The 17,539-nt window shown below is 39.2% G+C and overlaps 1 protein-coding gene across 1 annotated transcript in view; it reads left to right on the top strand.

Annotated features, from left to right (window-relative positions):
* LOC137870602 (inactive N-acetylated-alpha-linked acidic dipeptidase-like protein 2) overlaps positions 1-17,539 on the top strand; it is a 344,795-nt gene that overhangs the window by 12,361 nt on the left and 314,895 nt on the right. Inside the window, exon 3 of the mRNA XM_068708006.1 lies at positions 12-176. Within this exon, the coding sequence (XP_068564107.1) occupies positions 12-176 (165 nt within the window). The remainder of the gene's footprint in view (positions 1-11; positions 177-17,539) is intronic.

The raw sequence follows: 17,539 nt of genomic DNA, 5'->3' as shown, positions 1-17,539 counted from the left end.
ATTCTTCAAAGGTACTTCCTGGCAGGGGTGGGGCTTTTTGTAATGGGTCTCCTGATTGGCTGGTTCACTCACACACCTACCGGCAAACCACCTGCTCCTCCATCATCCGACAGCTCAGACCTGCTGGAGGAGCTCCTGAGAGGAATCACAGCCGACAAGATAGACGCTCTTCATAGGTAAGCTCCCAACTTGAGCTTGTATTTTCTTATTTTGCTGTGTTCAAGGCCTTTTTGGGTGCCAACATCTATAAAAACGTAGTCACCAGGTGCCAGATTGTAAGCATGCATTCAAAACGAAGGTATGAACAAAAGTGATTATTTTCTTAGGCTACAATAATTGCTCTTTTTAATTAGAAAAATAATTTTAGCTCCTCAAGTGAATATTTTTTTTCTACAATTAATTGGTCTTCAGATTTGGGAAATTCCTGCTGTAAGTTGATTGACTAACAGTTGTGTTGTATTTAAATGCAGTAGTGTAGAAAGTGACATTCAAATGGGTAAAACAAAAAGCAACAATTTTACTTTCAAAAGCATGAATCAGCAAAGTGTTGTCACTGAGAAGCAAAGGTGGAAGTAGCATTACTCATAGCTGTAAAACGTTGAGGAGAAATTCATGGTGGATGGTTGCGCGTTCAAATTATTTGTTTAATGTAACTATGACAACAATCTTTCCCTATCCTCAAGCAATATGTTTTTTCATCCATTAGCACAATTGTTCCCAAATCTAACCAAGTAGTTTTAGTTGCCTAAACCTAACCAGACCTTGAACAGACAGACACACCATCTGTCTTTGACATCAGAGACTGCTTTCCACACTCTATTTCCAACCAACAGGAGACCAGATGCAAACTTTCTTGTAACCCTGACCATTCCCTTACTTAACTTCAACCAAAGACTTTTCCTTTAAACTTCCTTTTAAGAATTTTCTTGATCAACTAAGTTTTAGTTGAGTTTGGTTTTAAGATAAAATATACTTTATTGTCCCAGGGAAATATGTCTTGAACTCCAAGCCGCTGCATCACACAGTACACTTGCCATCATCTCAATCTACATGCACATAGATCATACATACAGTTGCTTAAACCTTACCAAATACGAACCAAAAAGAAAAGGTATATGGCTTTGCCACTGGAGACCACTGTTAGCATCTCGTCTCCTACAAGCAGACAGCATTGGTATCTATGAACAAGTTCTTTCCCCAAAACTCAACCCAGTTGTTTTACCTAAACCTAACCAAATCTGAACAATAGTGACAAAACATCCAACTTCTCGAGACCTCCATTCACAACCCATCTCCTACCTATAGTCCCAACAAGTCCTACAAATAAACCTTAAAATACTGTACGTTGGCTATGCCCTCCAGAACGAAGCCTTTTCTGATCTGACACCCCTACCTGTGGGACATAGTATGCCAGTGCCGTTCAAAACCACCACAATTCACTGTTAAAAATGTATCTGTTGCAACTACATGTATGTTGAGTTACACAAATTACTTGGTTAGGGGAAAGGATCATTGTTTGGATTAAATTATGTACTTAGTTAAGGTCAGGTAAACATAATGTTAGTTAAAAGGACCACATTGTTAAAGTAATGGGACCGTTGTCATCATAGTTACAATAATAAAAACTTGGACAAGGTTAGGGACGACAGTGGTCGTGTTTGAATAAAACAATGTTTGTTTTCTGTGGGACACAGGAAAGCAACAACTGTCCTCCATGTCAAATTTTGTTGACCCATTCATCCATCCTGAACCTCTACCTAGGGAGACTTTATCATTCTGTCATGGCCGTCGATGTTGGTTTCTAACATAATGATCACAATAATTTCCAAATCTCAACTAATCTATTCCTCTTTGAACTATGACCATGACATTTTCAGGTAACAGTAACCAAGCAGTATTAGTTGTAAAAAGGTTTCAAATGGTTTATTGCATGTGACTTCAGGAGCGAAAGGTGGTTATGGGAAAAAGGGATGAGGGTCGTGGGATGAAGGAATGAGGGTCGTGGGATGAAGGGATGTAGGGTAAGGAATGGAGGGGTGAGAGTTGTGGGATGAAGGGATGTAGGGTAAGGAATGAAAAGATGTAGGGTAAAGGAACACGGAGGGTAAAAAGGGTCATGGAATGGGATGGAGGAGAAGCATGATGGACCGCTGATGTCTGGTGGCTGGTGGGAACTGGGGGAGTGGAGATTCTTGAGTGGGGGCTGTCTCTTCAGAAGCTTTGATGAGTCCCCAAAAGATGGCTTCATGAAGACAGGTGCGAGTGGACGTTTTACCTGATATCGTTCAGGTTGGAATAGATGTATGTGAGGTATGTGGGGGAAGACAAGCGGCCGAGAACCTTAATGATTGGTTGAAGATGGTTGCTGAAAACCGTGGTGGACAGATGGTCGAAGGCTGGTGCCAATAGTCTGAATTTCTTGTACGAGATGCCTGGTGCTGAGCCGAAACCAAAGTGAGCCTCCCTGTGAACTGCATTATATCGAGACAATTAGGTTTTTGGACCATTGGTGCCCCCAAAGAATGGCTGCTAGGACTACGGGATACATTTCGGAGATCATGGAAGTAGGGGTGAGTGATGAGATTTCGGGCCGCCTTTCCGCTGAGAACCACTTGCTGCCAGTTTTAACTTTGCATGCTTCGCCGAGTGTGACGTGGTCTTGGATATTTGGAACGGAGGCAGCACCTGAAAGAAGTGTGATGAGGATAATTGGCCTACCCGGATGATGCAGATGGCATAGTTAAGGTGGCCTAGCAGCAAAAGGGGTTGGTGGTTGGTGCATTTTAGGGCCAGAAGAAAATTTGAGATGAGTAATTAGATCCGATGGAAGGTCTCTCTCTTTCTCGATAGAGATAGGGATTCTTAGAGTGAGACGGAGTAGCTGGTGATTAATAGGGTTATTGTTTATTTCTTTATTTTTTCTGATGAAAGAGTAATGCCGAGTTCCTGTAATGCAGACGTAAGAGTGTGTAGACCGTGTGCTGGGGTTGAGGAAGGTAGCATGACAGTGAGGAAGTCGTCTAAGAGATGGATGACGTGCAGAAGTTTATGGATGTTTGTCAGGATCCAACAGAAGGCTTTGGATAAGCAATGGGAAATTTTTGGGCTGCTCTTGCACCCAAAGGACAGACGCACAGCAGAGTAGTATGCACCCTTCCAAGGGACACCGAAAAAGTACCGGTAGTCAGGGTGGGTGGAAAGGACTTTGAAGGCGCTGATGACGTCTGCCTGGCTCCTTGGCCTGCGAGGCAGGGATGTAGCATGATCAATTGTTGTGTACTGCATGGAGTAGTACGTGCTGGGAATTACGCTAATAATGCTTGGGACAGTGGCGCCCTGGGGTAATGAGGTCTATGATGAGTCTCTTTTTTCCTGAATATTCAGCTACACCGAATGGACTGATTAAGAATAGGGGAAAGGTGGGCTAATGAATGGACCAATCATGAATGCGTCCTGGACTTCTTGGGCCAGTAGTTTGTCTAGTTTGTCTTACACATTTTACATGTGTAAGAGGATTCTGGCTTAACCTGCAAACCCGGGTGGAAGCCATATGTGAAATCTGTATCAGGAAGCTAACGAACTGGCGGTCTGCGTGGTTCTTTAAGGCGGAAGCTAGAGCTTAATTGTGTTAATTGGGGTTGGATGTGGGGCCCTTCTGTTGCCTGAGTGTGTGACACGGGTGATTGTCGGGCGGATGCGCTGGAGGTAATTAGAGTTGAGTTGAACAGCTGTTTAAATGACGTGGCAGAGAGGTAGGAGAACAGACAAAGAGGATGATAATTTCACTCTCCCTAAGTCTAAGATCACCATTACAAAAAGTCTGACTTGTTGCCTTCTAGACAGGCACTGATCTATTAACATCCAAAGAGCAGGGGAACGATTTAGAGATAGTAAAGAGAGTGGAAGTGAGAGATAAAGACTCTCCACCAGGTAGCAAATTTTTTTTTTTTAATACTTATACAATTCTCTGTCAACCCGAACCATACCTTCTCCAAGCCAACGAATCACAGGATGACTGGGTGGATGTGTCTCTCTGAGATAACTGGCTTTGCCACTGAACTGAGACAATCATGTCACCATGGTGGGTTTCCTTTCTGAGTTTTCCACATTTTTCATTATTTATTTTCCTCAAATTTATATTTCAAGGTGCAGAGACACTCCCACCAACCTATCTATAACCGCCATAGACCTACACATACTACATCCTAACCATTTATGAGGATTAAGGAGTATTTTTGGCAACACTTTATAATAACTACACACTGTGAAGCATTAGTTAAGTATGAGTAAACACTTAATTCATCATTTATAAAGCATTGTTCCTACATTAACACACATTAGTATGCAATTCATAACAGTTATAAATGTTTTATTCTTGATTAATAAGCTTGTCTATTATGTGTTTCATGATTGTGTTTTCATACTTTATAAGTGATGGATTCCCCATTTGTAAATTAAATATTATATATATTACAAACCAATTATTAAAGACTTGTAGATGATTATTAAGTTAATTCACAAAGTGTAACAAAGTGTAAGTAAATGAGTTAGAACGTATTTAGATGTACATTATTCATGCATTTTTATATATATGATGATTTAGATATGCACTAATGGTTAGGGACTATGTTAATTTATGCATTATAAACGTTAATTAATTCATGATTAATTAAGGTAGTTACTACTCGTTAGTAAAGTGTTTTGTGTGACCTCATCTAAAGTGTGGACTATCAATGCCTTACAAAGCATTTATAAATGACATTGAAAGGCCATCATTGCCTCAAAACCCATTTTTCACCACCTACTGATTCATACATCATTCATTATCATTTATTCATCAGGAATCTCTGGTACTCCAAGTCTGTTGGAGACCAACATGAACTGTGGATGTAAGATAGATACGGCCTCTCATTATCTTTTAATGAGTGAATGTATTGTATTGTGGCCTGTAGTTGACCGTTACTGTACAATAAGCCACATTTTCACACACAACAATTAAATTAGCTAATTAGAGATGAGCTCCAACAGAAATGTTATGTCATCTTATGGTTTTTGTCATTGGACCTTATAAACTTTAAAAAGACATTATTGCCTTTGTGCTATGAAGCAGTAAAAACAATGCAACACTGCACTCAGTCAACAATATCATAACATATGATCGGAATTAAACAGTCCAGTCCAGTCATTTACAATAGTGAGTTACGTTCAGTACCGTCATAGTTCCAATCTGACTAGTGTGTGGAGGTTGTGCATACAAAGTGCTATTTGGTATTTAGTAAGCGATCTTGATCAATGTCTTTCAGGGTATATATACTGTGTTTGTGCAAATCAATGCTAATGGTAGATATCTGAGAACATACTGTACATACACAATAACAAAATAGCTAACCAATGGTAAAAAATGTATTATTATCAAACTAGATGACTTTATGGGAAGATAATAACATTATAGCTAGCAATATTAGCTTGCTGTAGCACTAGCTAGCTTGAATTCTTCTCTATAAGCCTCCGTGGGGATGTATGTGTTATGTAACATTTATGTTGCAGTTAAAAGGAGCAACGTTAACATTTGAAAATAAAGTTAATCTAATGCCTAAATACCAAGTTTGTATAGATCACAATGACTTGGTAGGAAAAATGTATATTAACAAAACTGTAGTCTGTTATAATTTGATTACCATATAAATGTGTTTACTTATGTCACGGAGGGAACTCTTGATGAGGACTCGGACGCAGGTGTTAAGGTTCAACTGACGATCTTTTATTTTCAACAAAAAGGCTCAGGAAAATCCCTGGAAACAAAACCTCTTTTAGCGAGGCCGGAAAACAAACTTACAAAGCAGAACTAAAAACTCCGATTTAACTCAAAGAGCAGTAAAGTAAAAACGGCGAAAGCCAAACCAAAAATCACTTCGCAAGGAAGGTATAATACTACAAATAAAAAAGCTCTGATTCTACTCAAAGAGCTGGAAGATCAAAATGGCAAAATGCAAAACAAGGTCGCTCTTACAGAGGAAACGAGAAACAATAAACGAGAAACAAGAAACAAGAACAGGATAGACAATACTAAGGCTTGGTCTTGCTGATAGCATGAGGCGGGTGTGCAAGGCAAAAGGACATGACACACTGGCACAGGACAAGGGGAGACGCAGACTATAAGTACACATGAGGGAAGTGGGGGAGCAGGTGGAGACAATCAGGAATCAGGGAAGACAATCAGACTGGTGACACATGAGGAAGGGCAAGGAACCTGAAACGAGAGGAGAGTTAATTTCCAAAATAAAACAGGAAGTCACAAAACAAACGTGGAGACAGGACAAAAACCCAACTTGACATACAGGTGTGACAACTTAAGCATTATGTGCATATTTTATTGGTATTCAAATTTTATATATATATATATATATATATATATATATATATATATATATATATATATATATATATATATATATATATATATATATATATTTGAAAATAAAATAGGCATTGTTCTACACATATCAACACATCTCACAAGTGTTAGGGTTATTTTAATACCAAAAGTATTAAAATAGCCCTTACAGTTGCAATGCTACACTCATTATCGTATGGGTATGCTATTTTCGAGCTGATGCCTAAAAATAGGGCTAGGGTCCAAGAGGTTAAGGGGGCATCTTGCTCCAGCTTACCTTAAGTTTTCTTTAAGCCTGATTATTCTAATTATTGACTTTATCAGGCAGACAATAAGAGACGCAAGAGGGAGACAGTGGCGAGTGAAATAGACACATAAAAAGGAGCTATGAAGATAGAGAAAGACTTAAGAGAAATAGAAGGAGACTTTGGAGACAATGGGGAAGCATATTTTAACAGCTTTGCATGCTCTATGGTTTGTGGGATTCTCAATATGTGATTAACTGATCTGCCTGAGTAGCTATATTCAACGGATGACACTCAACATCGATTGTTTTAGAGACATGCAGATAGATGACTTGTGCTTGTTTTAATTATTTTTTTTAATCATTAGTTTCCCCTCAATAGGAGTGTCAAGGCCAATAACATTAAACTTTTTTCCAGCTCGTCACTGTAGAAACTTTTCGTATTTGATTCTTTTTCAATTCAAACTGCAAAGAGGTGTGTAAAGCATGCACATCTACTTTGAGAGAAACTGGATTAAGTTCAAATCCCTGGAAGATGGTTTCCCACTGCTGGTATTTTGGGCCGTCTAAAGCCCTTCTGCTAATTATACTACTGTAATAAATTACTTCTTACAGCTATAGTGAAGTGCATCAGAGCATTTTATGGCTTTTGTTTCTCTGGATATAGCCCCACACATATCTTAAATGTGAACATTTAGTTTGTTGAGCGTTTGAGCTGCGGTTTTGAAGCCGCAGGCTGAATGTAGTTGCTACTGATTCTGGCTGGATGATGTCTTGGGGTGGAAAATCTTTATCAAGCTGATATGGATCTTGCTGTGCTGGCAACAGGACAACAAGCATCATGGATCACTATCTTGTTGTGGTTGCAGTATTTCTGCTGTGCATTCTTCATTTGTTCCTTGAGCTTTCTGTATATATGAAGACGTACTCTCTTAGCTACAAATTCAGCAAAACATGTTTGGATGAACACATGATTTTCTGGGATTTATCGTGATTAATCGCATTGTTATGCGCAAAGTTCAACAATTAAAATATATATATATATATATATATATATTAATTGTTAAATTTATATAATTTAATTAACAATTAATATATATATATATATATATATATATATATATATATATATATATATATATATATATATATTTATTAATTAATTGTTGAACTTTGCGCATAACAATGTGATTAATCACTATAAATCCCAGAAAATCATGTGATTAATTGTTGCACTGGTTTTGTAACTTTTGAGTGATACACCATTGGTCAAAGTAAAGAGGTTACCACAACTTAACTCTGCACCTCGCTTGCACTGATGCAACTGATTACTTGATTACTGTGTGCAGTTATCTTAAACACTTCTTTTACCTGAGGACACAACCACGCTGATGTTGCTGGCGCCATGGCCTATGAAACCCGATACAGCAGAGAATCCTTACTGTTGTTACACAATCACATATCTCCGGACTACTAGACCGTTGTAGATCCAATACTCAACAGTCTCAGATCGAATTTGAAGCGGAAATGTGGATTTAAGGCGTCGCTCTCCTTATCAGGGACAAGTGGTATCGGGCAGTTGATGAGAACAGGGACATTCGGTCAGGGGATGCCTCACCTGTCATCATGAAAGTAAAAAACAAATAATGCTAAAATAAAATAAATATTAATATTTATTTACTGATCTGTGCTATAAATGTAATTTATGTATGATTCCAATCATTTCAAGCATTTTTATAATCAAAATCGCTAAATTAGCACATGTCCTGTTCAAACACACGAGGAGAGGCAGCGTCGAGCTGTGCCTCACCTCAGATTGTGCGATCCCTCACAAATTGGGTTGAGTGCGTGCCTTTTGCTTTCTCATTGTTTGTCACCACTGTAATATTTGTAGACACTTTTATTATATGTCCTTTCTTTACATAGAATAGGTACTGTATTTCACGTCTGTGTAGAACCTATTTAGTGTTGCTGATCTGACATAAAACCGCAATGAAAAACATGCTCCCGGTGGAATCAAATATGTACCTTACCTATGTGTGTGTAAAGAATGCTGATATGAAAAACAACCAATAGTCAATGTGCAAGCTGCCAATTGAATGGTGATTTAAGCTACTCTATTGGGTTCATATATTTGTAAATCTGACTTATGTAGTGTCAGTGCCTCACCAGCCACGAACCTCACCGCACGTCGCTGGGTGAGAAAGCAAAGGTGTGCCCCTGACATCAAGCTGCTGCGTGTCTTTCTTCAACCTTTCCACAGTGTCTACCAGAGGCTTCTGGAGGAGGAGCCTCAGAAAATGGCTCTCAAAATGTGGAAAAATGACAGCATAATGGCTCTGTAGGGATGTTTCGACTGCACATAATTGAAGGTATTTAATAGCCCTGATATTAATGATCAGGTTAGAGCAGTGTCTGATTACATACATTTTTGTGTCGACTCTGTGATATCTACTAAGACGTTTAATGTGTATTCTAATAATAAGCCATAGGTGAGGAAAAAAGCTTACAAAAACCAGGGTTAAACAACCAGAAGGGACATGCAGAGACAGATAAGATAAATACACCTGGACAAAAACTGCTATTAGCTAAAGTTAGAGGCCTCTCTGGCATCTGGCAATCCCAATGGGGAATGGCAGGGAATTCAAACTATGACCAATGTTTCACACAAGGTCAGGGGGAAATCCACCCTTGTCATGCCTGACAAGTGAGGGACTAGAAATGCTCAACAACTTCTTTTGTTGCTTTGAGAGTGGCAACAGTGCTGAGATCTACTGTGATCCCCCACCCCCCTCTCTCTCTTATACCCAACTTTACTGTCAAAGAGTCAGAAGTCATTCACCTTTTTAGAGGCTGTAACACATGAAAAAACCCAGGCCCTGACTATATTTGTGGAACTGTGTTAAAGCCCTGAGTAAGGAGCACCAGTTTTTACTTTTTAGGTCCTCTCTCAATCTTCACATAGTCCCTACTCCATATAGAAAACAGCTCCAATTGTTACCATGCAAAAAACGCTGAAACCCAATGACTATCATCCAATAAAATGTATATCGCTGGTCATGAAGTGCTTTGAACGTCTGGTGAAAAAGTGTATTGTATCACAAACCCCTTTCAATTTGCCTATTAAGCCTCTAGAGGAGTGGAAGATGCAATTATGACCCTGACAAACCGAAGACTCGTGAAGATTTTATATGTGGGCTTTTCATCCACCTTCAATACTATTCAACCTAACAAATTGGCAGATATATTAGCTACAGAATTTCCACTTGAAGCTGGCTTAATTTAATGATTGCTGATTTTCTTAGCTGTAGAATCCAGCAGTTCAGAGTAGGTACAACACTCTCTGGCAAAAGATACCAACGTGTTGAGGGTGGATAAAAAACATACATAAAATCTTCACAGCCACCCCCCCCAAGGAATGAGTTGTATCACCTTTATTGCTTATTTTATACACCATCTCCCGCAGAAGCACTTTGCCTAATAGGGACTTTATTAGTATGCAGATGATACTGCCTTGATGAGCCTCCTAATTGTTGGGGAAGAGGAGCATGGGCCAGTTCTTGACAACTTCCTAAATTGGTGCGAGAAGTCAAACCTTGTCCTAAATATCTCTTAAACAAAAGGAATTGTCCAGTGATTTTAGAAAACAGCAATCCTCAAATCGTAGTTTTATGAATTGAGTGCTAATACAATGTTCACAACAAAATTCTACAAAGGTTTAGCAGTGCTGTCTGTTGTTTTTGGAGTAGGCTACTGCCTGTGTTCTGTTCACTAGGCTTCAGTTTGGCCATGAACACTTCCTCATAGGGATGCAAGATATAATTAAAGCCAATACAATAACCAAGAATTATAGTTAAAGGGGTTTTTTGGGGGAGTTTTTCCTGTACCGATGTGAGGGTCCTGGGGCATAGGATGTTGCATGTGCACAGATTGTTAAGCCCTCTGAGGCAAGTTTGTGATTTTGGGCTGTAAAAAATAAATTAAATGATCTGTCTCTCATGGCTAATACAATAACCAATAAATCACATTTTTGTATTTTAAAAAGAGGTTCAAAACCTGTAGTATATATGCAAACCTGAAGTGGTTACTTAAATAGCCCATAGCTCTGACCCAAACAAACCTAACTGACACTATTGTTAGTATAACAAAAACTAAGAACTGTTCTGACATTTCACATGTTCATGCATTTTTCCTTGTAAAGTACATTGAAAAAACATCAAACACGTTTTGGCCTTTATAGAGCATTTCCCATCCAGGGTGAAGGGCATTTTGTAAGCCACCAGTTCATCTTTAATGCAGTCCCCGAGCCCCAGCAGAAAAGTGTTGCACTGAGCCGCAGCATTCCAGTCTCTTCGGTTAACCTTGGTGCTGAAGTCTATGTTATAGTCAGCGACCGTCTGGTTCCACTGGCTTAGATCCAGCAGTCCTAGAATAGGCGTAGAATAGATCAGTACAGTACAGTTAAATGCTGGTGAAGGTTTACATGAGCTTTCATGAGAAACTATTTGGTAACATCAACCAGTTGTAGAGAGAAAACACTGATGTATCCGTTTTGTTACACTCATATGAAAATGTTACTGATTCTTGCTACTTGTCTGAAAAACTCTCTGGGGATTTGAATTGGTAAATATTGCTAAAATAATCAAATAAAACAATAACAAAACATAGCCTGGTCTGCAGCATAACAATGGAAAACGGTTTATTTCACTTAAGCTTGTGCTCTACAGCTGATTACATACTAACTGACTTGGGCCAGTTTTAAGTGAAAATCTTTGATTTATTCTCGAAAGAAAAGGTTTTCAGGAGTTTTTATGCAAGAAAACGGAACTACCTGGAAACAGATTGTGGAGAGAGCACCTGAACGTTGTTTAACGTAGAAATGCTTGGTCACAAGAGTCATATCTCTAAAAAGTCATTGGAAGGTTTTATGGAGTTTGAGCTGCTTCAGACACTAATCAGTGAGGTGGAGCTATGGTTTACGCTCTCTCTGTACTTACAGTTTCATTTCTCACGGAGAGTCCTCGCCACTCAAACGGCTCGTTTCCTCAGAGGACTGAGGATTACAGCGGAGGATAGTCATATGTCCTTGAATAATCTCTTTTTGTCATTTATTAAAAAGTTCATGTTGGCCACCACCAATATGAGGGTTCCAGAATGTACTTCAATGGATAACCAGCAAATTCAGTATATATATATATATATATATATATATATATATATATATATATATGTGCGCGATCTGTTCAGTGGGGTGAGTGTTGAGGCCATATTTGCGGCCCCCTGTCCGTTCATACGGTTTTACCCCTTGGACATGGAGGGCTCTTTTTCAGGGTCTGTGCTAACTGAAACAAAACAGGACTGGTAAAAAGGGTGTATGCATCAGTTGTATTGCAAATAGCCACTTGACCCCACATGAACACCCAGTAAAACTCAGTGGGTTTGAGAAAGATGACATGGACCAAAGAGAATCAAAAAGAAATAGCACCAATTTTTGATGAGGTAGTTTGTGAATAGCACCTTCTGTGAATATGCACGGTGTCTCCTGCGGCTCAGATTCAGAACTGTGTCCCAGTATCCTTCTGTTTAAAGGTTCTCATCTACCTTCACATCACTGCAGCTCATTTCGCTGATTACTTCCTCTTCTCGTTAAAGTAATGTTAATCAGTGAAATCAGCTGCTTTAGTGACTGATTGCTAAGACTTTCTGGCCATGGTAGCACGAGCACTTTTCTACATCAGTCATTTGTGGATGAATTAACATGCAAACCTTATATTCCAATGCCTTCATGTTTTTTTATAACCCCTTTTATGCTGTATATAGTAGCATGCTATATTAAACTGCACTGCACTTGTGCTTCATAATACATTGCCATGGAGTTGAATGTTGAAGGCCGGCAGCATTTTATCTTGTTTTGTGTTGTTAGTTCATTACAAATACTTATTGTTATTGCACTTTCCCCTAGGTGCATTTCAGCAAGCAACATGCGATCACTGAGCTACCAGCAGGTGAAAGCTAAAAATGACATCATGAATAAACTTTGTAAATGGTTGGGACGTCTGGAATCCATCCCTTGAGGGGAGGTTCTTTCAGTCTTGGGTTTTGTTTAGTTGGTTTTATTTTGTATTTCCCTGCCTCTTATGTTGTGTGTTCTCGTCACTTCCTGCCTTTGTATGTTTTGCTACCTGTGTGATTGTCTGCCCCGCCCCTGATTGAATCCTCCTGTGTCTAATCACCTGCACCCCCCCCAGTGTATTTAAACCCTGGCCAAATCCCAATGTCCCCCCTGACGGACTCACGGACTTTGAGGCGCGCTCCCGCGAAATCCGTGAGGGTTTAGGGATGTCCCACTGTCAAATCCTCAAGTGTTTGAGGCTCTCTTGCAGACATTTTGAGCCTTTTATGAACCCTTTCCGTAAGTCAGCATGGTATGCTGACTTAGCCGAAGGGAATTACCCACAAGTCATAGCAACGTGACGTTAAACACGGGGTAACCAGTGGACGCATGGAGACGTTAAAAAAAAAGAAAAGGTAAACAAAGAGGACGGCTCACGTGTGTTCAGCCTGTCTTATTATATTTACTCAGAAACATTAAGGGTTAAAGATGGAACACAAATAAACTTGAAATCAGAGGATATTTATTTATTTATTCATCAAATATTTGATTTTGTCATCGAAGATGTTTTGACAAAAACAAGTAAATAGATTGTATGAAGTTACCTCTCATCTTGTAAGAAAAGAGCCTGAAGACATTCAAATCAGGGAGTACAAAGTGTAAAATAAATACACACAATTATACATCATATTTGTTGTCGTTTTCACGGCAACGTGATAAGTTGCAGCAAAGTGCTGTCCCATTCATATTTATATAATTTCAAGCCCTCACAGCCTCTCACACTCAACCACTTACCAGGTGACGTCAATTAAGTCCTTGAGGGCTTAGGGTTTAGGGAGGACATTGGGATTTGGCCCTCGTGTCCCCTGTGTCACTGTCGGTTTGTCTGTTGTTTCCTGCTCTGCTGAGATATTTAATAGTATGTTCCTTGTATTTTTCATGAATGTATCCCTCGTGTTTGTTTTTTTTGAGATCCTGATCCTGTTTTGTGTTTTGCTCGTTCCTTGTTTTTCCTTTGGATTTGTTATACGTTTTTGGACTGTCTTGCTCGCCAATTTTTTGTTTAACTATTAAATCACCTTCATAAATCCTGCTGCTCCTGTGTCTCTCTGCGTTTGGGTCCATCTCTTGCTACCAGTTTTTCCCAAACCCCTGACAATTTTGTATAGCCCAAAATAACAAATCACAAACTAGTCTCAGAGGGCTTTACAATCTGTACACATGCGACATCCTCTGTCCCAGGAGCCTCACATCGATACAGGAAAAACTCCCCCAAAAAACCCTTTAACGGGGTGAACAAAGGAAGAAATCTTATAGAGTAACAGAGGAGGGATCCTCTACCAGGATGGACAGAAGTGTGATAGATATGTGTAGAGAATGAACAACATTGCAGAGTTACAACACATTCAATGCATATGACAGAACTTATTCATATGTGAGTAAGCAGAATAATGATGGAAAAATTACGACTTTTTTAGAAGTTAGTACACATGCTGCAGCATTCTGAATCAACTGGATCGATTTAAGTGACTTAGTAGAGCAGCCTGATAATAAGGAATTGCAGTAATCTAGTTTAGAGGTAACAAATGCATGAACTCATTTTTCTGCATCGCTTTCAGACAGGATGTGCCTGATTTTTGAAATGTTATGTAGCTGACATTGAAATTTGTTTTATCTGGGAGTTAAGGGATATATCCTGATAAAAGATAACTCTGAGATTATTTTCTGCTGGATGCCTGAGCAATGCCATCTAGAGAAACTATATCATTAGGTAATTGATTTCGGAGGTGTTCTTGGCCTAATAGAATAACTTCAGTTTTGTCTGAGTTTAACATCAGGAAGTTGCAGATCATCCAGGTTTTTATGTCCTTAAGACATGCTTGAAGTTTAGCGAGCTGGTTGGTTTCATCTGGCTTGATTGTAAGATATAGTTGAGTATCATCTGCCTAACAATGAAAGTTTATCGAGTGTTTTCTGATAATATTGCCTAAAGGAAGCATATATAAGGTGAACAAGATTGGTCCAAGCACAGAACCTTGTGGAACTCCATGACTAACATTGGTCTTCATCGAGGTTTCATTGTTTACATATACAAACTGAGATTGATCTGATGAATAGGATTTAAACCAGTTTAGTGCGGTTCTTATAATGCCAATCAAATGTTCTAGTCTCTGTAACATGATGTAATGGTCAATGGTGTCGAACGCAGCACTAAGGTCTAACAAGACCAGAACAGAGACAAGTCCTTTGTCTGATTCAATTAGAAGGTCATTAGTTATTTTGGTTACAAATATAGAGAAAAAATGATTCACAAACAGTTTGCAATACTCGAATAGAATCAAGCCTACTCCAGTGAGTAAAGTGTCGTGCCAAAAGTCCGGAGAAATTAAATTTAAATTAAAAATTTAACACCAGTTAAGACCTGCACCTTCCCTTTCCTCTGCCAGTGCACAAGCCAAAAAGCCAGCCTCACAATTCTTCAAAATCAAAGGTTTATATCATCCTGAGCAAGCCCCAGAGGAAGAGCAGCTCTCACGTGTCTGTCTTGCGAGACAGCTCGGAGCACTGCACCCCGCCCGGACAGGCTATGTATCCTGGTTAAGGCCTTTATTTGACCTCTTCATTTATAGCATGAATTTAGTGATTCCTAATTATACTCTGGATTTATGACACTCTTGCTCATTGTTGGGTACAACACAATGAAAACATGATATTACAGTAACAACCGATTATATGAGTTTTGTTGCCAAGCATGGAATATATAACAGAGTATACTTCCAAATATATGTAGTCTTTAGGCAGGGTTTTCTGACTACTACCTTTATGAGGTAGGAGCCCTATCCCCAAGTATGTGTGCAGCCGGTGCACTCTTTGGAGACACAGATCCCTGTAGCATTTTTTAGTTACTTTAATTATGTTTTTGGTCTTTTTTGTACGTTGTTTTCGATATAGTGTCTTAAAACACCTACTGACCAGGGCAGTTCGTCCAGATGAATTCGCAAAAAATCAATCCTTCTTACAGAATACACGGCTCAACAGAGCTCTGTCAGCCTGGCTACAGTGCTGAAGAGAAACCTGGGGTTGTTCTTATTTATCTCTATTAATAATGAGTAATAGGTTGCTCTGGCATTACGGACGGCCTTCTTATATGTTTCTGCACCCTAGCCCTATTTTTAGGCCTCTGTTCGAAAATAGCATACCCATACTATAATGAGTGTAGCTTTGCAACTGTAAGGGCTATTTTAATACTTTTGATATTAAAATAACCCTAACACTTGTGAGATGTGTTGAGATGTGTAAATATCAGTGTAGATGTTACTGGTTAAGAGTACATTAAGATGGCACACAGCACAAATTGAAAATTCAAATTTTCGCCTGAAAAAAAAAAAGTAATTTCAGGATATTGTTTTTTAGAAATCATGTAGATCCAGGCTTTCAAGCTCTCCCAGATCAAAGAACTATATGTTGAAGGTCTCTTTGATAAAGTGAAGCATTTAAGAGCTAGAGTTGTTTCAGTACAGAGCGGTCAGACGAGGTCAACCAAAATGTAATTTTGTTCCAGCTGTTCCATTGTAATTGCATATACTATATAATTATATATTTCAGTTCTTTTATCACGAATAATGTTCAATCTATCCAAATACAGCAGTTTGGCATCATTTTGAGAGCCTGGGTCCTCTCTGAGACTGTTTATGTCTGTCATCCATGGGATTTTCTCGTCTGAATTCCAGTTTCTTTCTCTTCCAGGGCCTTACAAGCCTGTATGTTGGGTCAATTTGACCCAATGAACCTTCCATAGACACGTCAGAGTCTCCTCTGTTGAGACAACCCAACGTGACTTTGATTGACAGAATCGTTAGCCAATCAGAATAAAAAAAACTACCTGAGCGTCAAATTTCTAAAATCCGATTTGCTGAGACATATAACCCTCACCCTTCAGCTAGCATGCACACAATGCCCATGTGCTCAGCTGCACCTCTGTAACTCTTCAAACAGAGGGGCATCCGCTGAACAGATAGACAGTAAACATGAACAGATTATATTTTTGCTACAGAACATCTCAAAGTAAGGAGCTGGTTTATGATGTGATCAATAATGCGGATTGTGATGATGGCTTTGTTTTGTAAGTAACTCTGTGATGCTGTGTCGTAGCGTCTGGTTGCTGGTGTTAGCATTGAATGAATTTTCATTGGTGAGTGGGTCTGCCTAGGGGGCGCTATATGGATTTTGATATTTGGTATTATATGTAGCTTTGTCTGAGTTGTTTGGAGTTTGTACAAATAGATGAGATGACTTTGTAGAGCAGGAGCTGCAGTTTGAGCAGGTATGCGACATCATTATATTTGTTACTGATGAGTGCACTTGTTTGGCATTATGAGTGGGTGAATTTTTGGATGAATGCGTGTGCCCCCGCCGGCGGGGGCTCTTGGGTCCAAGAGACTGTTTCGCTAAACTAACCAAGATTCTTCCAAATTGGTGGAACACCATATCCTTTCAAATTTTCATAATGTTTGCTTTAATTTGCGGGTTTGATGGTTAAACCATGGAGCACACCTCTGTTTTACTATCTTCTCTGTTAGAGGGGCAACAGAGTTTAGTGTCATTCTCAGTGAGCCTGTAGCACTATCGACAAGATGATCAATCTGGGACGGACTAAAGTTAGCTCAGGAGTCCTGTTATATTGAGGCATGGTATTGAGTTGAATACAGATGGAATCGGTTCTTGAAATGTAGCTACAGCACTATCTTTTGCCTAATGGCGTACACTCCAGTAGTAGAAATTCAAAAGT

Source organism: Cebidichthys violaceus, unplaced genomic scaffold (genome assembly GCF_023349555.1).
Source record: "Cebidichthys violaceus isolate CVI_PGR_0920_01 unplaced genomic scaffold, fCebVio1.0.p SCAF_13, whole genome shotgun sequence".
Taxonomy (NCBI): Eukaryota; Metazoa; Chordata; class Actinopteri; order Perciformes; family Stichaeidae; genus Cebidichthys; species Cebidichthys violaceus.
Note: the sequence above shows the minus strand (reverse complement) of the source record. Positions and strands in the feature narration are given on the sequence as shown.